The 24268-nt window shown below is 34.2% G+C and overlaps 1 protein-coding gene across 1 annotated transcript; it reads left to right on the top strand.

Annotated features, from left to right (window-relative positions):
• Window positions 1-294: 294 nt before the first annotated feature.
• On the top strand, window positions 295-3611 carry LOC131655569 (uncharacterized). The gene is made up of 9 exons (XM_058925414.1): window positions 295-445; window positions 551-785; window positions 914-1061; window positions 1169-1319; window positions 1503-1628; window positions 1726-1806; window positions 2015-2207; window positions 2282-2552; window positions 3055-3611. The coding sequence occupies exons 2-9, from the start codon at window positions 579-581 to the stop codon at window positions 3330-3332; spliced, it is 1455 nt and encodes a 484-aa protein (XP_058781397.1). The 5' UTR covers window positions 295-445; window positions 551-578; the 3' UTR covers window positions 3333-3611.
• The last annotated feature ends 20657 nt before the right edge of the window (window positions 3612-24268 follow it).

The following is a 24268-nucleotide window of genomic DNA, read 5'->3' on the forward strand; positions in this document are numbered from 1 at the left end:
TCTAAAAATAGAAGAGAATCTTTTTTCAACCAAACCATATCATATAGATAGAGTAAGCAACACATACAAGGTTAGAATTTGATGTAAAAAAAATGCTTGAATAACATTCTTATTCTGGTTTAATTTTCAATTTCAACCCAAGATAATTTTTTTGAAATTGTTTCAAAAATATTAATCTACCGCCAAAAAAATCCATCTCAAAATTCAAGAAACTGGGCTTCTATTTAAACATGGGCCTGCGACCCTACTACAAATAGCACAGTGTCAGAGACAAAATTCCGCAGTGTTCGTTTTATATTTAATTTATCTTTAGTTTTTCTTTATTATATATTTATCGTAATAATAGTAATAAAAATAAAAATAATAATCAAAGTATCAAGAGCTTCAATCAGTGTTCGAAGTTCAGAAATTTGAAACGGGATCGACTTCGACCCTCATTGAATTGGTGAACTCTATTTTTCTTTTTCTTCTTCTTTTCGTTCTTCACATTTCGCATTATCAATTTCTCACAGTAACAGTAACACAAAACCCTAATTCTCGTTTTCTGCAGATGCTGAAGCTCTCACTGTGAAGAAAACATGGAGAGTACGGGGAGAAGGATCACGGTGAGTCCTCGACCTTGCTGCGGCCGGAGAGTGATTGCGAAGAAGACTGGTCGCGGTGGAACGGGGGATGCCTTTGTCAACAGCGTTAAGAAGCTTCAGAGACGTGAAATCAGCTCGAAGCGTGATCGGGCTTTTAGTATGACCGATGCTCAAGAACGATTCAGGAATATTAGCTTGCAGGTTCGGGTTTGAGTTTCTATGTTGTGAGGTTTTGTTTGTTAGGTTAGGTTAGGTTAGGGTTGAGTTGAAGTATGTAGCCTTTTGTTTTACTCGTTTCGATCCAACTTGAAGTGTGTATTTATTTATAGGAAGAGTATGATACACATGATCCAAAAGGTCCTTCGACTTTGATATTGTCGTTTCTGAGAAAAAGATCGAAGATTATTGAGATTGTGGCAGCACAGGATATTGTTTTTGCTCTTGCACAATCTGGACTTTGTGCAGCATTTAGCCGAGGTAGAATTATTTACTACTAGTGTCTAGTATTAATATGCCTTGTAATTCTGTTTGTAACTTATAATTGATTTATTATTTGTGTTGCGTGTTTGAACTGTTTTCTTCAGAAACCAATCAACGGATATGTTTTTTGAATGTCAGTCCAGATGAAGTTATAAGGAGTCTATTTTATAACAAAAATAACGACTCGCTTATCACAGTTTCTGTCTATGCGTCAGACAGTTATAGTTCCTTGAAATGCAGAAGCACAAGGATTGAGTAAGTATAGTTCTCTCTTGTTTTATAATTCCTTCTCTTTCTCTTTCCACCTTCACTCAAGGAATAAACACTGAGAAAATCAAATCATTTTCAAAATGCGGAATAACAAATAGAAAAGCTGTTAATAATGCATTTCCAGATTTTAGTTGTTGTGTTCTATGATAAAACTATTATGCTGTTCAGATACATTAGGAGGGGTAAACATGATTCTGGCTTTCCTCTTTTTGAATCCGAGTCTCTGAAGTGGCCAGGGTTTGTAGAGTTTGATGATGTAAATGGGAAGGTACTTACATACTCTGCTCTGGATAGGTAAATATTACTGTCCTGAAACTTTTTTTTCCTGGGTATAATTACATAAGATATCAAGGTTTATTGATAGTGATATCTTCTCTTTTTTATCCTGTAGTGTATACAAGGTATTTGACCTGAAAAACTATTCAATGTTGTACTCCATTTCTGATAAAAATGTCCAGGAGATTAAGATCAGGTAATTTTTCTCGATCCGGATTTTCTTTCACTTTTAGAAAACTCTTCCATTGACATGCTTTATAGTTGGTCTTGCAAGAACTCTAAAATCATATCATATAATAATTATCATTTTTTTAATAATATCAATCGTCTTACTCTTTTACTCTCTGAGTGATCATGTTGTACTTACACCACTTAAACCTTGTTTGATGATTTCATGTGATTAGTCCGGGGATCATGTTGTTGATTTTTGCTAAATCAAGTAGCCACGTCCCACTTAAAATCCTTTCAATAGAAGATGGTACTGTTTTGAAATCGTTCAACCATCTCCTTTATCGGAATAAGAAGGTGGATTTTATCGAACAGTTCAACGAAAAGCTACTTGTCAAGCAAGAAAATGAAAACCTTCAAATTCTTGATGTAAGTAATTTTCCTCTTTGTTGCATTATATACTTGGTTCTACTACCGGATATCTCACTTCATGTACATTTTAGGTGCGGAATTTTGAGCTGAGAGAAGTTAGCAGAAGTGAATTTATGACACCTTCTGCATTTATCTTTCTATACGAGAACCAACTATTCTTGACTTTTCGAAATCGGACTGTGGCTGTGTGGAACTTCCGTGGAGAGCTTGTAACTTCTTTTGAGGACCATCTCTTGTGGCATCCTGACTGTAATACAAACAACATATACATAACCAGTGACCAGGATCTTATCATATCCTACTGCAAAGCTGATTCAGATGATTCGTTATCTGAAGGAAGTGGTACTTTCCGTATTTTATTCCTTCTGTCCCTTTGTAACAATGCACCTTGTGTGAGACAATGGAAGAATTTTTTTTTTTTTGAAACTCACAGCTTAAATCACCAGATCTGAAATGGACGATCTTTTTGCACGTGGGCATTTCAATTAAGATATGTATTTGATTCTTAACTAATGAAAAACACTTTAACGTTTGTAGGTTGGCTACAAAGAAAGAATATGAGAGCCTTTAAAAATGTTGAATAGCAGAAACTCATTTCATGTAGTGATTAGAAGATTCATAGTGCTTGTAGGATTATTTCAATGTTTTTTCCTGCCAGTATTTATTGAGGAGTTTATCCAAACTGACTCTTAGCTATTTTTTCCTGGTTTTGACTCGATTTGTTTTAAAATGGCACAGAATAGCAAATCACAATAATTAAATAGTTTGCAATGTGTGTTTATCTATTGCTGTAAGGAGCTCCTATCTTTCAAACTGCATACTAACAGGCTCTGCTTTTATGCAGCGGGTTCCATCAATGTCAGCAACATTTTATCTGGCAAGTGTCTTGCCAAAATCAGAGCAAGCAACAGTTCTTCAAAGGACGATAAGTGCAGTTGCTGCGACAGTTCTTCAAGTGAAAGTTGTAATTCAAAAAAGCGAAAACATGTTTCCAGTGTCTCCAGAGTGAGAAGCACAGTTGCTGAAGCCTTGGAAGATATTACTGCTCTCTTCTATGACGAAGATCGCAATGAGATCTATACGGGAAATAGGCATGGTCTAGTTCATGTCTGGTCTAACTGATGTAATGTGTTAACTGTACTGCTGCCCTGTGTTGATCATCTTGATCTGTCAAAAGAACATTCTGAAACTGTAACATCATTCAAGTGTTTTGTATCATTCAGTTTTTTTTTCCTTGTCATGTTCTACATGCAGGGTTTTTATTTTCTGTAGTTGGTAACAAATCTGTATGAAGTGCTATACTGGTTAAATCACCAAACGTTGCTTGTGTTGTAATCTATCGTTACATTAATTGAGCCTGCTTGGATGGACCAAAAATGTTGTGAATTCATTTTTTTATCAGTCTCTTTTTTGCTTTGTGGCATGTGGTGAAAATTCGTTTGCACTTTGCACATGGTATGGTTTGTTACTTGTATGGGCAGTGATGCCAAATACGCCGTAAAGGTACAAAAGCAAACAATAATCAGAGTGGTAGCTTTACGATTTGCCAATCTTTCCTACTCAAGTTTCTCTACTCCAATCAATTCTCTACTCAAGTGTTGTATTCTTTTCTATCTTGCTTTACCCACCGTGGCTTCTATTCTCCCAGCTGTCATACTTTCAGCAAAAAAATGACATAAGTTTTGCATTCTATTTCACCAGGCTTCCTAATTAAGGATTAAATAATATGATTAAGCATTTGCTAAATGCATTATATAATGCATTATATAATGAGATTGTTTAGGCCATCTCCAACCGCAATCAATTGCCGTTTCATGCGCCACCTGGAATCAAGTTCTAAAATTAAAGTTCCGCCACGCATGTCGATGTTTAAATGCAAAGCAACGGTAATTTTAAATAAAATAATAATATAATTTAGAAACTATGCAACAGCTCTTTTGCCTTCTTTTTTTTTAATTTAATAATTTTTTTGGTTATAAATAGAAGCAAATGTTAGTCAAATTTTATCTTACAAATTTATTCCTTATTCATAGTATATTAAATTTTTCTCTCACAATTTCATCTTATTAGCCTTCAATTGATCATATATTTAACCAAATTTTTTATCTTTTTAGTTCAAATTATTATTGTTAAGGTCAAATGGACCCTAATTAATATAATTTTCAACAATCTATGTTCTATCTCATGTAAAATCAGCAAAATTCTCAATTTTCCTCACCGTCAACAAACTCTACCGTATTTTTTCCGCCACCAAACAACCCAAATTTTTATTTTAGACCACAGATAAATACTCATGGGATGATTTTTTCTCATCATGAACCCGAAACACCAAATGGGTTTATGTCTGAACGCCAAGTTCCACAATTTTCAACTCAAGTTGGTATTGAAAATATTACAATTGAAAAAGAACAAAGGCGTTTTGTTAAAAAAAACTCGAGAGGTATTCACAAGGGAAGAGGATACACTTCTTATGCAATCATGGCTCAATATTTCAAAGGATCCAATTGTGGGATTTGATCAAAAAGTCGATAGCTTTTGGTTAATAATCACCGATAACTATAACCAATATCGTGGGCAGTCACGAGAAAAGCTACAAGGCCAATTAAAATCTCGATGGCATTGAATAAATGACCTTGTTCAAAAATTTGTTGGGTGTTACAAACAAGTTGTTTGTGACAAAAAAAGTGGGGCATCAAAGAAAGATATCTTAGTCAATGCACATGCTTTTTTGAACAAGATGAAGGTGCAACATTCAATCTTGAGTATGCATCACGGCTTTTAAAAGATGAACCTAAATGGATGGGAGCATCCACCGAAAATTCTTCAAAGAGAACAAAGAATTCTGTTAGCGATGCATACACGATATTGCCAAACTCAGAGATACCTTCAAGTTATGAGTTTAACTCAACATCTCCAATGGAGCGTGTAATGGGACAAAAGGCGACAGAACGAAAAGGTAAGGCAAAGGAAAACACAAATGCAATTCATAATGTCAGACACTTCTAAGATGAACGACAGTCAACGTGAATTTCATGAAAAATGTTGTAATAACCTAAAAGAAAAATATGGATGGTAATAATATGCAATGTTCTAGTATTTATTATATTTAAATATTATGTAGTATCAACACCTGTTGTAATAAGATGCAATGTTCTAGTATTTATTATATTTAAAAATTATGTAGTACTTGTTATGTATCAACAACTATTGTAATAAGATGCAATATTCTAGTATTTATTATATTTATTATATTTATTATATTTAAATATTATTCAAACTAGTCGTTATTCAAACTAGCTGTTATTCAAATTAGTCGTTATTCAATATAGTCGTTATTCAAACTAGCCTTATATATACTTTCATTCTTTTCTCACTTTTCTACCACCATCTCTCATTCTTCTATCATTTATTCTATCACCCTTCTCTCATTCTTCTATCATTTTTCTATCATTTTTCTCTCACTTCAATAGATTCAAACAACCTCAACAAACTTTTTTGGGAGGTGATTGAAGAAGAACTTATGGATAACACATATGAAGAACTATTGTTGTCGATGCTCGAAAAAGAAGATCAGTGATAGATCAGAATCGTGAAGAAGAGAATATATGATTATTCAACGATTACTTCTCAGAAAATCCAGTATACACGGATGCCCAATTCCGTAGAAGGTTCACAATGCATAGGCATTTGTTTCTTCAAATTGTAGAAACCCATGGAAATCATGATGAATATTTTCAAATGAGGGTCGATGCAACTGGTAAAATGGGTCTTTCATAATTGAATAAGTGTACTTCTGCTATTCGTATGTTGGCATATGGATCTTCCGCTGACATTGTAGACGAATATGTTCGAATTGGTGAAAGCACTGCAATTGAGTGCTTAGAGAGATTCATAAGGGGCGTGAATGAGGTATTTAGGGCCGAGTATTTGAGAAGGCCTAATAACATGATGTTGAGCATCTTTTACAAATGGGGGAGTCACGTGGATTTCCAGGCATGCTAGGTTCCATTGATTGTATGCATTGGGAATGGAAGAATTGTCTTGTTGCATGGAAATGACAGTTTTGTAGAGGTGATCATGGTAAACACACGATCATGCTTGAAGTAGTGGCATCACAAGACTTATGAGTTTGTCATGCATTTTTTGGTATTGCTGGTTCAAACAATGACATTAATGTGCTAGACCAATCCAATGAGTTTAACAATATTTTGGAAGGACGTGCTGCTACTGTGCAATATACAATCAATGAGACTCCATATAATATGAGGTATTATTTAGCGGATGGTATATATCCTGTGTGAGCTACATTTGTCAAGACCATTTCAATTCCGCAAGGAGAAAAGAGAAAACTATTTGCACAACACCAAGAATCAACTAGAAAGGATGTGGAACGTGCATTTGGAGTGCTTCGATCTCGATTTGCAATAATATGTGGTCCAGCGCGTGCTTGGCACATAGAAACCCTCAAGCATACCATATATGCTTGCATCATATTGCAAAACATGATTGTCGAAGACGAACGACACACATATAGAGGTGATTTTGATTACTCTTATGATAATGCAGGTAACAACAACTCAAGGACTGGAACATTTAACGGTCCTCATTCGAATCTTGCAACAAGACTACAAAGAAGAGCAAGTCTTCGTGAAAAACAAGTTCATCGCCAACTTCAAGGAGATTTAGTCGAACATATTTGGGAACGTTTTGGACACGAGGATGAAGAAATTTAAATTTGAGTAATTCTATTATGTTATTTATTTTTTATTTTTTTTAATTACATGTCATGTATTTGAGATTAATTTTAATTATCATTTTAAATTTTATGTAATTTTAATTATATTTATTTTATATTAATTTAAATTTAAATAATTTAAATTATTACTTAAACTAAATAAACTTTAATATGAATAAAATATTAATATATAAAGTAAAATTGTGGGACCCAATATGAGCTTTTTAAAATTGCACCATTGGAGTTTTGGAGTGAAAACTGAGTGAGTTGTTTTAAGATGATGTTGCTTAATGGATCACAAAAAACCAAAAAATGAATTACACCATTAGAGAGACTCTTATAGTTGAGTTTGAAGTGAAATGACATATATTCAATATTTTTGTTCTAAAAATATGTATTCTTTTGTCTTATTATAAGTCTATTTTATAATTGTTTATGTCTCAAATCATTTATACTTTTAGAATAAGGATGTATTTAATATTTTGTTAAAATATTATTTGTTGTATTTTTATTCACCCAACTATTGTTAATAATATAAAAATATTTGTTTCATTTAATTTAATTTTATAGTGTATTTTTTTGTTTTAAAAAAAATATTGATTATATATATATATATATATATATATATAGATATATATATATATATATATATATATATATATATATATATATATATATATATATATATATATATATAAAATCATTTTTAATTTTAGTCCTTTAAAATTTTTCTTCAAAGAATAGTCCTTTTAAAATTTTTCATCCACACTTTTGGTCCCTCCTACTAACGTTTTTAACAGAGCTAACGTGACAATGCCGGCGTGGCGAAGGTGCTGACATGAATGTCATTTTGTCCCAATTTTATAATATTTATATAAATTAAATTTAGGGCGACAAATATTCCGTGCCTAAATTCGTCGCTAACATGAACATCATACAGAAATCCAAAAATCGTAGCTAATCCGTGACAAAGATACATTGTGATAATTTAAATATGCAACTTACTTATTCGCAAGTAAGAATTTTGGAAAGTGAAAATGTCACTCTTTTATTAATTTGAAATTACTAGGAATTCAAATTACAGAAAGGAAAATTACATAATTGAAATAGTATGGAAAACAAGGAAAACAATTAAATATTCTAAAGCACATAAGTGAAACCATTCATTGTCGTAAGCATCATAATCTTGTGATGATTTTCTTGATCTTTTCCATATCCTTGACTAAATTGAGACATATTTTCAACACTTTGATGATTTTGGTATCTTCTACCTCTTTTGGCTCTTCTTCTTCTTCTTGATTATCGGGTAATCATGTGTTTCTATGGTTGGTTGAGTCTACAACTTCATCCATGGTATCAATGTTGAAGGCTGCTAAGAGTTTTGTGATCATTGGTCCATAAGGGAGTCATGTTGCATGGATCTCATTGTAAGGAATCATGTGGTTAAAATTCCTTCTACCCAATTTGTTGGAATTTCTTGGGTTAAAAGCCAAAGGGGTAATACATCTTCTCTAAGAACACAACTATGGTTCACATTCTTTGAAAAGAGAATTATAGTTAGAAGGTAGTGAATGATCCAAACCTTTAGTTTTTAGTGTGTTGATTTTAGAGGGATTTTCTCTTTCTCCATGGGATTGATAACGAGGCCACTTAGTATTGTGAAGTCTTTGAATTTTTTGAATCCTAAAGGTCCATCAAGGGTGTAGGATTTTCCTACAAAAGGTAGCTCAAAAATTCTTCCAAAGTTATCTTTGTTGATATTTATTTCCACACCCCTTACCAATATTCTTAGTGAGGTTCCTACAATCCTTAAGTTCAAGCAAAATTCTATTATATGGTTTGGGAAGGTTCTATCTGGTCCCGAGTGAAGAAATCCTTAAGAGAGACTTGAAAAATTTGATGATATGGTTTGTGACTTTTTAAGAGGTTTGGCTCCATGTCCCACAACTGAATCACCATTTTCCCTAGGATTATCATCTTATCTTTTTTGTTTCCTATTTATCAACGTGTAGTGAAACATCCATTCTTGGTGCTTCCCCAAGTTTGTGTCTTATAAAGGCCATGATAATACTTATGGCGAGTGAAAGAGAACTCACACAAGAAAGATACTATAGGAGAAGAAAATTTTGAGATGCAAGAATAAACGAGAGAGCATTGAAGGATAGAAAAACACTTAGAAAGGGGGGGATTGAATAAGTGTGACTTTAAATCTTGGACGATAAAAATAAATTGCACAATTATTTTTATCCTGGTTCGCTGTTAACGAAGCTACTCCAGTCCACCCCCGCAGAGATGATTTACCTCAACCTGAGGATTTAATCCACTAATCGCACGGATTACAATGGTTTTCCACTTAGTCCTCAACTAAGTCTTCCAGAGTCTTCTGATCACACACTGATCACTCCAGGAACAACTGCTTAGTTCACTCCTAAGACTTTTTCTAGAGTCTACTGATCAACACGATCACTCTAGGCTTAGTTCACTCCTAAGACTTCCTCTAGAGTATTCTGATCAACCTGATCACTCTAGTTACAAACTGCTCAGCCAACTGCTAAGACTTCCTAGAGTATACTGATCACACAATCACTCTAGTTCCTTACAACTTAATGTAATCAATTCTAAGAGTTTACAAATGCTTCTTAAAAGCTATAATCACAAACTGTGATATTTCTCTTACAGTTTAAGCTTAATCTCACTAAGATATTACAACAGCAATGTAGTGAGCTTTGATGAAGATTCTGAGCTTAGATTTGAACAGCGTTTCAGCAAGTTTGATATAAGTAGTTTTGGTGCAGAATCGTTAACCTTGCTTCTCATCAGAACTTCATATTTATAGGCGTTGAGAAGATGACCGTTGAGTGCATTTAATGCTTTGCGTGTTCCGTACAGCATCGCATTTAATGTTATACGCTTTTGTCAACTACCTCGAGCCTTGTTCACGCTGTGTCTACTGACGTAGCCTTTAGTAGCTTTAACGTTCCTTTTGTCAGTCAGCGTAGTCTGCCACGTGTACTTCCTTCTGATATGATGTTGTTGAATACGACGTTTGAATATCATCAGAGTCAAACAGCTTGGTGCATAGCATCTTCTGATCTTCTGACCTTGAAGTGCTTCTGAGCGTGATACCATCTTCTGATCTTCAGTGCTTCTGATCTCATGTTCTTCTGATGCTTCCATAGACCCATGTTCTGATTCTGCTTCGACCATCTTCTGATGTCTTGCCAGACCATGTTCTGATGTTGCATGCTGAACCATTTGAGACACAACTTCTGAGCGCTGAATTATGCGTACTCTTTATATATATTTCCTGAAAGGGAAATTGCATTGGATTAGAGTACCATATTATCTTAAGCAAAATTCATATTATTGTTATCATCAAAACTAAGATAATTGATAAGAACAAATCTTGTTCTAACAATCTCCCCCTTTTTGATGATGACAAAAACATATATAAATGATATGAATTTGCGATCAGAAAGAGTAGACGGCAAAAGACAAATTACACAGCTATAGCATAAGCATATGAATATGTCTCCCCCTGAGATTAACAATCTCCCCCTGAGATAAATAATCTCCCCCTGAAATAAATACTCGAAGAACTTTGATAAAAGACTTCCCTGATTATTTCGGTAGAGACGATCATATAAGCTTCTGCCTTCAGAGAATTCATAGCTTCTGACTTCTGCTTCCATTGGGCAGCTTCAGAACTTGAATTTCTTTGATCTTCAGAACATTCACAGCTTCTGACTTCTGCTTCCATTCAGGACAGCTTCAGAACTTGAATTTCTTTGATCTTCAGAACATTCACAGCTTCTGATTTCTGCTTCCATTCAGGACAGCTTCAGAACTTGAGTTTTCTGGATCTTTTAGAACATTCACATCTTCTGATTTCTGCTTCCCTCGGATAGCTTCAGAACTTTGAATGTCTACTAACGTCACTTCATGCTAGATTTGTATCAGAACATTGTTGAATGTACCAGAGCATCATCAGAGCATCTCTACATCCTGAAATGTTACAGAACAAAAAACTAAACGACAAAAGTCAGTATGAACGAGTTAGAACATAAAATGTATGTTTGAACACATTATATGTATCAGAGCCATATAGGCTGAAATAATGTATCAGAGCCATAACATTATATGTATCAGAGCAAATAGAATTTTGTCAGAACAGGATAGACAATGATATTCAAATTCTATTATCAGTGCTTCTGATTCATTCTTCTTTCTTGCTTCTGATCTCTGAAGCTTGACAGCACTCAGCTTGCTTCAGTTTCCAAGAGCTTATTCCTTTTACAGAATAACGCTTCTTATGGTTTTGCTTCTAGTGTTTGCTTCTGAAGATTTACTTCACTTCTTTGTACCTGCAAAACACTTAAACCATATAGAACTTGCAGTTCTTGTTAGTGAATGTGTGGGAGCCTTTACCCAGCAACTGATAGATTTAATCAAATCATTTATCATTTATCTTTCTCCCCCTTTTTGTCATAACATCAAAAAGAAATATTTCAAAAGATTCAGATGCATAAGACGACAAATAGAGACACTTGAATGTAAAAGCAAAGAAACTTTTTCATTGATTAGTCAAAAGAGGATTACAAGAAGATAGAAAAAGTTGAGAGGGAAAGAGAAGAGTTTAAAGAGTATTTAAAAGAAAATGAAATGAAACGAATGATGACTAGCATTTAATGTTACGTGACGTGAGGAGAGATAATAAAGACAAATGAGGTGACTAGCACAGTTACCTATGGTCGGCGTCCCTTCAACTGCACGCGCGCTTATCCATGAATAGTAACGACAGGTTTACCATCCCGAGATAAAACGTAACAGCTGTTTTGCTTTAAAAGAGGTTCTGAATCAACTTAGACAATGAAACGTTAGTACTAACCGAATCATAATTTCTAAAAGAATTCAATCAGAACTTCTGATTAAAAAAAATGTTCCACATTCATTTCAGAAGATACTCATACATGAGAACTTCTCATCTTCTCATTCTGGGCATAAATCCATACTGATGTTCTTCAGAATGAACTTAAACCTATCTTCAGCCAGGGGTTTTGTAAAGATATCAGCCCATTGATGGTCTGTATCCACAAAGTTTAAAGATATAACACCCTTCTGAACATAGTCCCTTATGAAATGATGTTTAATCTCAATATGTTTAGCTTTTGAATGAAGAATAGGATTTTTAGATAAACATATAGCAGAAGTATTATCACAGAATATAGGAATATTACTCTCAAATATCTGATAATCTTCTAACTGACTCTTCATCCAGAGCATCTGTGTACTACAACCAGCAGCAGCAACATATTCTGCTTCTGTTGTTGATAGCGCAATAGTTGCTTGCTTCTTGCTGTACCAGGAGATCAAATGACTTCCAAGAAATTGGCAACTTCCTGAAGTACTTTTTCTTTCAATTCTGTCTCCAGCATAATCAGCATCGCAGAATCCTACTAAGTTGTATTCTTTAGATTTTCTGTAAACCAAGCCAACATTAGTAGTACCTTTCAGATACCTTAGAATTCTCTTAACAGCAGTTAAATGAGATTCTCTAGGATCTGATTGGAATCTAGCACACAAACAAACACTGAACAGAATGTCAGGTCTAGAAGCAGTCAGATATAGAAGAGATCCAATCATACCTCTGTATAACTTCTGATCTACCTTCTTACTTACCTCATCCTTACCTAGGATGCATGTTGGATGCATAGGAGTTTTGGCTTCTTTGCAGTCTAGAAGATTAAACTTCTTCAGAAGTTCCTTCACATACTTGGTTTGGTGAACGTACGTTCCTTCTGATGTTTGATTTATTTGTATTCCAAGGAAGTACTTGAGTTCTCCCATCATGCTCATTTCAAACTCAGCCTGCATAGACTTAGCAAACTCCTTTCCAAGTGTAGCATTAGATGTTCCAAAAATAATATCATCTACATATATTTGACAAATTAAAATATCTTTTTTAAAGGTTTTACAAAAGAGAGTAGTGTCCACTTTTCCTCTAGTGAAACCATTATCCAGAAGGAAGGAACTTAAGCGTTCATACCAAGCTCTGGGAGCCTGTTTCAATCCATACAATGATTTCTTAAGTTTAAAAACATGATTAGGAGACATAGAGTCTTCAAAACCAGGAGGTTGATGGACATAAACTTCTTCATCTATATAACCATTTAAGAAGGCACTCTTAACATCCATCTGATAGAGAGTGATGTTATGTTGAGTGGCAAAAGAAATTAATAGACGAATAGATTCTAACCTGGCCACTGGTGCAAAGGTTTCTGTATAATCAATCCCTTCTTGCTGACTATAACCCTGAGCCACCAGTCTGGCTTTGTTCCTTACCACTTCACCTTTCTCACTGAGCTTGTTTCTGAAGACCCATTTTGTACCGATTATATTGAATCCATCTGGTCTAGGAACAAGATCCCAAACATCATTCCTTGTAAACTGATTTAGTTCTTCTTGCATAGCAATTATCCAGTCTGGATCTTCTAGAGCATGATCAACAGAAGTTGGCTCGATCAAAGATACAAGACCTAATTGACAGTCTGCACTGTTCTTAAGGAATGCTCTTGTTCTGATTGGATCATCCTTCTTTCCAAGAATGACATCTTCTGAATGACCAGAGATGAGTCTGGATGATCTTCTGACAGATGGTTCTTCAGAAATGCTTAGATTGTCCAGAGAAGCTGATACTTGATCTTCAGGTTCTTTGCTTCTGAGAAGCTCTGCTTCTGATGCGTTGCTTCTTGGCTCAACAACTTCTGATATGTCAATATCACAATCTGCAAAATTATCAAACTGCTTTGGTTTTTCAGAACCAAGCTTGTCATCAAACCTGATATTGATTGATTCTTCTACAACCAATGTTTCAGTATTGTATACTCTGTAGCCTTTTGAGCGTTCAGAATATCCAAGAAGGAAACATTTTTGTGCTTTGGAATCAAACTTACCAAGATGATCTTTAGTGTTCAGAATAAAGCATACACATCCAAAAGGATGGAAATATGAAATGTTGGGCTTTCTATTCTTCCACAATTCATAGGGAGTCTTATTAGAATAGGTCTGATAGAGATTCTATTCTGAATATAGCATGCAGTGTTTATTGCTTCTGCCCAGAAATGCTTAGCCATATTGGTTTCATTGATCATGGTTCTGGCCATTTCTTGAAGAGTCCTATTCTTTCGTTCTACAACCCCATTTTGCTGTGGAGTTCTAGGACAAGAGAAATCATGGGCAATACCATTTTCTTTGAAGAATTCTTCAAAGGATCTGTTCTCAAATTCACCACCATGATCACTTCTGACCTTTATGATTTTACACTCTTTTTCAGATTGAATCTGAATGCAGAAATCAAAGAACACTGAATGAGTCTCATCCTTGTGTTTTAAGAATTTTACCCATGTCCAGCGGCTATAATCATCTACGATGACTAATCCATATTTCTTTCCTCTGACAGATGCTGTTTTGACTGGGCCAAACAGATCAATGTGCAAGAGTTCTAATGGCCTTGAGGTAGAAACAACATTCTTAGACTTGAATGCAGGTTTGGAGAACTTGCCCTTCTGACATGCTTCACAAAGAGCATCTGATTTGAATTTCAGATTAGGGAGTCCTCTGACCAGATTCAGTTTGTTAATCTGAGAAATCTTTCTCAAACTAGCATGACCTAATCTTCTGTGCCAGACCCACTGCTCTTCAGAAACAGACATAAGACAAGTCACCTTCTGACTCATAAGATCTTGCAGATCTGTCTTATAAATGTTGTTCTTCCTCTTGCCTGTAAATAGGATTGAGCCATCCTTCTGATTTACAGCCTTGCAAGACTCTTGATTAAAGATTATATCATAACCATTGTCACTCAATTGACTGATAGATAAGAGGTTATGTGTTAATCCTTCTACAAGAAGTACATTAGAGATGGAAGGAGAGTTACCAGACTTTATAGTTCCAGAGCCAATTATCTTGCCCTTCTGATCTCCTCCGAACTTGACTTCTCCTCCAGACTTAAGCACCAGGTCTTGGAACATAGACCTTCTTCCTGTCATGTGTCGCGAGCATCCAGAGTCCAGGTACCATGACATGTTGTGCTTTGTCCTTCTTGCAGCCAAGGATATCTGCAATAGGAATAATCTTATCCTTAGGTACCCACATCTTTTTGGGTCCTTTCTTGTTAGATTTTCTCAAGTTCTGATTGAACTTGGGTTTAACATTGTAAGCAATAGGAGGAACAGCATGATAATTCTTAATGTGAGTTTCATGATATTTCCTAGGTTGTGTCACATGCTTCTTAGTGTGTGTAATGTGAAAACTTTGTGCATGTGAAGTGTGCCTAATATCATGAGAGTGGCCATACTTGAACTGATCATACAATGGCTTGTATGTGAGTTTCATTTCATCAACAGGTTCAAGTTTGTATGGGGTTTCACCCTCATAACCAATGCCAACTCTTTTGTTTCCAGATACGGCATATATCATAGAAGCTAGCTGACTTCTGCCAATACTTCTAGATAAGAACTTCCTGAAACTTAAATCATATTCTTTCAGAATATGGTTTAGACTAGGAATGGATTTTTCTGAATTAGAAGGAGATCCAACATCATTGGATAATTTTAAAAGTTTATCTTTCAATTCAGAATTTTCCAATTCAAGCCTCTTTGTTTCAAATTCAAATAGCTTTTTCAGCTTTTTGTATTTAATACAAATCTGAGACTTGGATTCCAGAAGTTCAGTTAATCCGGAAACTAACTCATCTCTAGTAAGTTCAGAAAATACCTCTTCAGAATCTGATTCTGATGTAGATTCTGATCCGTCATCTTCTGTCGCCATCAGCGCACAGTTGGCCTGCTCATCTTCTGAATCATCTTCTGACTCATCCCAGGTTGCCATAAGACCTTTCTTCTTATGAAACTTCTTCTTGGGACTTTCCTTCTGAAGATTTGGACATTCATTCTTGTAGTGTCCAGGCTCATTGCATTCATAGCACATGACCTTCTTCTTGTCAAATCTTCTTTCATCAGAAGATTCTCCACGTTCAAATTTCCTTGAACTTCTGAAGCCTCTGAACTTCTTTTGCTTGGTCTTCCAGAGTTGATTTAGCCTTCTGGAGATCATGGACAGTTCATCTTCTTCTTCAGATTCTGATTCTTCAGGATCTTCTTCTTTGGCCTGAAAAGCGTTAGTGCATTTCTTGATATTTGATTTTAATGCAATAGACTTACCTTTCTTTTGAGGCTCATTTGCGTCCAGCTCTATTTCATGACTTCTCAAGGCGCTGATAAGCTCTTCCAGAGAAACTTCATTCAGATTCTTTGCAATCTTGAATGCAGTCACCATAGGACCCCATCTTCTGGGTAAGCTTCTGATGATCTTCTTTACGTGATCCGCCTTGGTGTATCCCTTGTCAAGAACTCTCAATCCAGCAGTAAGAGTTTGAAATCTTGAAAACATCTTTTCAATGTCTTCATCATCCTCCATCTTGAAGGCTTCATACTTCTGGATTAAGGCTAGAGCTTTTATCTCCTTGACTTGAGCATTTCCCTCATGAGTCATTTTCAAGGACTCATATATGTCATAGGCCGTTTCCCTGTTAGATATCTTCTCATACTCAGCATGAGAGATAGCATTCAGCAAAACAGTTCTGCACTTATGATGATTCCTGAAAAGCTTCTTTTGATCATCATTCATTTCTTGCCTTGACAGCTTTGCGCCACTGGCATTTACTGGATGTTTGTAACCATCCATCAGAAGATCCCATAGATCACCATCTAGACCCAGAAAGTAACTTTCCAGTTTATCTTTCCAGTATTCAAAGTTTTCACCATCAAATACCGGCGGTCTAGTATAACCATTGTTACCGTTGTATTGCTCAGCAGAGCCAGATGTAGATGCAGGTGTAGGTGTAGTCTTTTCACTTTCATCAACCATCTTTTAAATGAAGCGTTTTTCTCTTCCTGAATCTTTTCTAAACACTGTTAAGTGCTTGCACCTTAGAACCGGCGCTCTGATGCCAACTGAAGGATAGAAAAACACTTAGAAAGGGGGGGATTGAATAAGTGTGACTTTAAATCTTGGACGATAAAAATAAATTGCACAATTATTTTTATCCTGGTTCGCTGTTAACGAAGCTACTCCAGTCCACCCCCGCAGAGATGATTTACCTCAACCTGAGGATTTAATCCACTAATCGCACGGATTACAATGGTTTTCCACTTAGTCCTCAACTAAGTCTTCCAGAGTCTTCTGATCACACACTGATCACTCCAGGAACAACTGCTTAGTTCACTCCTAAGACTTTTTCTAGAGTCTACTGATCAACACGATCACTCTAGGCTTAGTTCACTCCTAAGACTTCCTCTAGAGTATTCTGATCAACCTGATCACTCTAGTTACAAACTGCTCAGCCAACTGCTAAGACTTCCTAGAGTATACTGATCACACGATCACTCTAGTTCCTTACAACTTAATGTAATCAATTCTAAGAGTTTACAAATGCTTCTTAAAAGCTATAATCACAAACTGTGATATTTCTCTTACAGTTTAAGCTTAATCTCACTAAGATATTACAACAGCAATGTAGTGAGCTTTGATGAAGATTCTGAGCTTAGATTTGAACAGCGTTTCAGCAAGTTTGATATAAGTAGTTTTGGTGCAGAATCGTTAACCTTGCTTCTCATCAGAACTTCATATTTATAGGCGTTGAGAAGATGACCGTTGAGTGCATTTAATGCTTTGCGTGTTCCGTACAGCATCGCATTTAATGTTATACGCTTTTGTCAACTACCTCGAGCCTTGTTCACGCTGTGTCTACTGACGTAGCCTTTAGTAGCTTTAACGTTCCTTTTGTCAGTCAGCGTAGTCTGCCACGTGTACTTCCTTCTGATCTGATGTTTGTGAATACGACGTTTGAATATCATCAGAGTCAAACAGCTTGGTGCATAGCATCTTCTGATCTTCTGACCTTGAAGTGCTTCTGAGCGTGATACCATCTTCTGATCTTCAGTGCTTCTGATCTCATGTTCTTCTGATGCTTCCATAGACCCATGTTCTGATTCTGCTTCGACCATCTTCTGATGTCTTGCCAGACCATGTTCTGATGTTGCATGCTGAACCATTTGAGACACAACTTCTGAGCGCTGAATTATGCGTACTCTTTATATATATTTCCTGAAAGGGAAATTGCATTGGATTAGAGTACCATATTATCTTAAGCAAAATTCATATTATTGTTATCATCAAAACTAAGATAATTGATAAGAACAAATCTTGTTCTAACAAGCATACTTATTTATAGTGCACCTTTCGATGATATGTTGTGTATTTCTTGAAAGCAATCGATGACGATTTTGTTGATTGAAGATCAAATCAAAATCATTCCAAATTGGGTGTGCCAATCGATTGGCTAAGGGTTCTAATTGATTGGTCAATTAGATCTTTCAGGATTTTAGGGGCTTGTCATCAATGTAGGATATTGCCTTGGAGACTTGGTTTGGCTTGAATTTGATATGAAATTATGTGTGCCAATCTATTTCAATCGATCTCCATAAGGTTCCAGTCGATTGAGCTTATGTCAATCAGCCTCGTTGGTGCATTTTAGGCCATGTGTGGTATTTTATTCCTTTTCCGCACCCCTGTTAAGTCTTATTTGTACCTCCTTTCTATAGAACACTTAGAAACTCATCTTTTTAGTTAGTAAACATAATTTATTGAGATCAGAAAAATTAAAACCATTATTTTAAAGGATTAATCAGAGTTTTTCTTTCATTTCAACTTTAAAATAGTGTACTACCTTAAATATTAAGAGGCCTTAATAAAAACTTCCATTAAAGGAAACACTAATCATATTATGGTGTGTCCTCCTTTAAATATCGTTGGATGCACGAGTTAGTATAAAAAACGAGATGGATAAATCCATTACACACATATCCACTTAACCTGCTATGAGGTTAGTTGATCGATAAGAATCATAAATGTTGAGACATCCTAAAAAATGTTTGTTTTGACCATCATTGTTACTCCCTCCGTCCCAAATTATTTGTCGCAATGGCCCACTTCACACAGATTAAGAAATAGTAATAAATGAAAGAGAGAGAATGGTGACTTTACTAAATTATCCCGATTAACTATTTCTGTATTCGAAATAACATTAATATTAAGTGAGAAAGCAATAAATTAAGAGTATTTATTAAATGATACAATTGGTAGATTAAATATAAATTTGCATTGGTAATGTAAAGTGACAAGTATTTTATGACAATTTTTTTCCCAAATGTGTCATTTATTTTGGGACAGAGGGAGTAATATTCACCATCATTGTACATTCTTCGATCAAAGATTTTAAAACATTGTATACTTAATAATATATCTTTTTGTTTTGCACAACTTCATTTAATATTAGCTAAAATTTTAAAACATTGTATCACCTTTGGTACACAAATTTTCTTGGGTCCAGGTGCATTAGTTTTTCTAGAAGGTCTAGGGTTATTACCTTTAGACCTTTTCATTTTGTCAAAACAGATGGACTATAAATGGTAAATCCTTTTGCAATGTATGCATTTATAAACGGGGCGATTCTTCTTCTTGAGATCTACACCTTTATTAGGTTTTCTATCCTTTTTAAATCTTAGTCCGTTCTTATTTAAGAAAGTCCTTTGACTCGATAGGATCAATTCAAGCTTTTATTTTCCTTGAGTAAACTTACCTAGGGTTTCATACAATTCAACTACTTCCTTTTTCAAAGAGACACAAGTCTCACATTGTAATACCCCATACATACATGCCTAGAATAATAAGTAAGAAGCCTTAATTATGGTACTGAAAGTCATACATAAGTAACCGATACAATTGTGTTCAAGTACATGGTACATTATCAAATACATAATATAACCCAAAATACATGATAATCATATAAAACATTCTAACATCCAAAATACAACGGAAGGCATAAGAAGTTGCTAAAACATCATCATCTGACTCCGGTTTCCCTATCCTTGCCTTTGTTCTTTTCCTACATTGAACTACCTGAAAATATTAACAACAATTTGGGTGAGATTTCTAAATCTCAATGAGCCTACCTAACTTATGGGTCCACTCGGATCTATGGGAAAAATATTATCCTTAATTTCATCCTACTAGAATTCACATATACTACATCATAGGACTCAAGGAACGAAGCATAACACACTTCAAAATAACGTATAAGTTAATTGCTTAAACAATTGAACCACATAGAACAATAGGAGCTACGAATCTATCATGTCGAAGTCTTGACGAACCTCTACCCCAACTAGTGTTTCGAACGTCATTGATGATCGACAACCCGCTTCCCATCAAGGAAACATTTTACAGAAGTTTATGTCCCCTTCTATATGACCATATCCAATAAGGCGGTTTCCGGAATTTATCTGCCGCCTTCTCTTAGGACTTAGTCTAGCAAGGTGGTATCCAGAGTTTTCCTACCTTCTGTCTAACGGGACTTACTCTCCTACATTTCGAACTACATAATGACTAAGTTAGGAAATCCCTACTTTCACTCCCTTAATTCCATTAACACAGATTTAGGGCCTAACAGGAAGTACCAAAGATATTCTTTCCGAAGGCAGAATAACTAAGTTCAAAATAGCACCAGAAGTTCAAATCATATAATAAAATTATGAAATATTCTAGTATAAAAGTAACACAAATAAGCTTTAAAACCCAATTGATCTCATCTAAATTCGAGTTTTCTAGCCTTAGTTACAAGATTTTCTGTCCAACCATATCACAACATTTTCTGCATAAATCCTAAGGCAAAATATCTAAGTTCAACATAGCACCAGAAATTCAAATCACATAATAAAATTATAAAAATTTCCAATATGAAAGTAACACAAATAAGCTTTCAAACTCAATTGGTCTCATATCAATCCTAGTTTTCAATAAGTGCAGTTTATCCTAAAAGGTCACACATGTTACAAAAACAGACAACAACTTTTATCTAACTTGTAACAGGTTTTTAGGTTTCAATTATTTGCCAACCGTGATCAACTTAAATTCAAACTGAAGGTAATCGAGTCTAGTTTCTAGAAAGTAAATAAAATTTGAAAAACGATGTCTAAAGATAAAGTTATGGCTAAAATACTACAAGTATATATCCTACGAAAATTACACTGACAACAACATAATTCAACAATCTATCCTTAATCCTCATGATTTTGAAGCTTTTCATGTTATCACAAGAGATAAATTTCATAATTGGTACAACCACATGTATGTCACAAAATCTAAGATTTTCATATTCATATATTCATGCATCTATCATTTAATCACACACACATTCATATGGAGAAATTGATCATAACAACATAAACATCAAGACATCATCAATTTCCCCCATTTCACATAAAACCTTAAGGATTTTCTAAACCCCAAGTCCTAACTAGGACTTGCTTAATCAAATTTCAGAGATGAAAAAAGAGGATTGAGGTTTAAATTGAAAGGATGGTGGTGATTGAGCTTGATGGTGATGATTTCCTTTGAATCCCCTTTTCTCTATTTTCCTTGTTTTCACTTGAAACTCCTCCAACTCTCTTCTTGTTCTGATTTTTTTTTAAGTTGAGAATAAGGTGAGAAAAGAAAAATGAAGGAAAATTTAGGTTTTAGCTTTCAATACTTAATGAGTGCAAATACCAAAACGCCCTTCTAACTCAATTGGTCATTTAGAGTAAAATCCCAAAACTCTCAGGATAATTGCATTATTAACCAACTAATTAGCCCAACTAAGATTCATTAGTTTAACAATGATTTGATATTTGATGTTGGGTATTACACACACGATTCATTTGAGTTTATAATATTTCTAACTTAAACTATTTATTGTTTTCTTCAAGAAACCCTAAATATTCCTTAAGGTCAAAGTTGCATTTTTTAATTTTATCATTTTCCTCAACTAAATTAGCACTCGTTCTAAACAATTTCTTGTAAGATGGTTTAGTTACCTCAACATCTTCTTCTTTGTAGGATGCCTTTAATTAGACTCCACCTTCTTTGTTAGAAGAGGATTCTTCTATGTTTTTCCTTAAGGTTGATGTCTCTCCTCATTTTCTTTTTTCGAAGATTCCACTCGAAGATATTTCTTCTTCATACTTTCTTATATATGAGGTTCACTCATTTAATGTTGAATCTTTTGAAGATCATTCAACTATTGAGTATGTCCTTTCGAAGGAGACCCTCCGAATTTTATGATAGGAGCTTGATAAAGTTGACGATTATTTAATTTCTAAGCCTGTATCTTCATGTTTAAGTAATTGAACTAGTTCCTTCACTTTCTCTATGATTTACTTCTTTCTTGATTTTTCCTGAAATTCATGAAGACTCCCATCTTTTGATTCAATGATTGGATTAAACTTCCAATTCTTAACTCTTAGATATTGGTTAATGAAAACCGTTCCAATATGATTTTCAATATTTCTAAATTTTGAAAAACATTTAAAAGTGATATATTTATCTTTTTTACCTCGTATGTTCATCTCCTCTTTTTTACCCATTTAAATTATAGTTAAATACTCTTTTTGGTCCAGTATATTGTACTCATGATTCATTCTGGTCCAATAACTTAAAAAAAATATCATTTAGGTCCTTTAAATTTTCAAAAAGTATCATATTAGTCATTTTCATCCAAATGTCAGTAACAACGTCATCTTTTGCTTACATAGCACAGGATATGTAATTTTTAGTGACCGATTTAACATCACTAAAAATAATCACTAAAATGTGTTTTTAGGTTAACTATATTCATGCATAAATGTTATCTTCTTCATAAGAAATGTGAGATTATGTACTCACCACCACCATCACCATCATTTCAGAATCATTCAACACCATTATTTCCTCAACTTCCAACAATCTCATAGAAAATCAAGTGACAAATTTGGACATTTACAACCCACATAGAACTGTTGCAACATTTTCTACATAGCTAGAATTTGAACATTGACTAACATGATCCAAATTAAGTATCAAAATATGTCGTCTTAATTAAAAAATAAGTAACAAATACTACATTCGTCCCTAAATATAAGACCCCGTAAACAAAATTACGCTAGTTAAAAAAGTTGGTTAGAGTATTAAATTTATTGACTATTTATACATATTTACAAATTTATCCTTAGAAGAGGGAAATGATTGATTTTCATAGATGTATATTTATTATTGATTATCGAAAAAGATGTGATATAATTTAGGGTGTGTTTGGAAAAAAATAATTAATGCATTTTAAAAATTGAAGAGAGTCTTATAAAAAGGAATAAGAAAAAAACTCAAGAGGGTATTAAAATTACGGGTAATATATTATTCAATTACTTTTACACAACCATGTTGTGTTTACCTATAACATGTTTATATGAATGATAAAAAAAAGCACGATCCTAAAATCTAGATCATAATACTACTCATTCATAGTTTTGGTGGAAAAATCATGGCTTTTTATAATACATAGTGATAATAAGCAACTTATTATATTGGACACTCAAAGTTTTCAACTCAAAAAGTAATAAACAACATAATGTAAAGAAAACACAATCTTAATGCAAAAATCAGTGCACAACACTATATGAAATTGAATGCTTCAACAAAATCATAAGACACAAGAATTTGTTTATTGTTGTATCTTCTTGGGATGATATTTGATCCAACATGGTCTAATGATTCTATTCTTTATATGCGAAATTTTTTGACTAATTTTCGGATTCATTTGAATTTTACTTCAAGCAAATTTTGTTGGTCCTTTATGTATCATACAAATTTTTAATAAGGCTAGAATTCATCCTCTCTAATAAGTAATTCTTCAAACACCTTCAATGCATCTCTTGTTCCGCCAACTACATAATACCCATTAATTAAAGTGGTGTAAGAAGAAACATCGAGACAATGACCATGATTCTTCATATCGAAAAACAACCTATGAGAGATGAATGAGTTGTTGAGAAAGAAAGAGTGTGTAGAATGAAGTGTTTGGGTTGGGATGTGTTGATGTGCATAAGGTATATCCTTATGCACGGTGCATAAATACTCAAATATTGTTTATATTACTCAAAATATTATATTTATTACTCAAAATAATATACAGATTACTCAAAATAGTATAAATATTACTCAGAACAATGAATATATTACTCAAAATAGTTAAAATTCGATATTACTCAGAATAGTGTAAATATTACTCAGAATAGTGTACTCATTACTCACAATTAATAATCACTCATAATTAATAGATGTGTACGAATAATGCATATATTATTCATGGATTATGATATTATTACTCGTTTCTAACTAAAATGTTACTCAG

This window comes from Vicia villosa, linkage group LG3 (genome assembly GCF_029867415.1).
Source record: "Vicia villosa cultivar HV-30 ecotype Madison, WI linkage group LG3, Vvil1.0, whole genome shotgun sequence".
In the NCBI taxonomy this organism is placed as follows: domain Eukaryota; kingdom Viridiplantae; phylum Streptophyta; class Magnoliopsida; order Fabales; family Fabaceae; genus Vicia; species Vicia villosa.

Excerpts from the sequence above, each read along its gene's own strand:
- LOC131655569 (XM_058925414.1), top strand. The coding sequence starts at position 579 with ATGGAGAGTACGGGGAGAAGGATCACGGTGAGTCCTCGACCTTGCTGC. Across the intron at positions 1,062-1,168 it reads TTGTGCAGCATTTAGCCGAG|AAACCAATCAACGGATATGT; the intron begins GTAGAATTATTT and ends TGTTTTCTTCAG. Across the intron at positions 1,807-2,014 it reads GTCCAGGAGATTAAGATCAG|TCCGGGGATCATGTTGTTGA; the intron begins GTAATTTTTCTC and ends TCATGTGATTAG.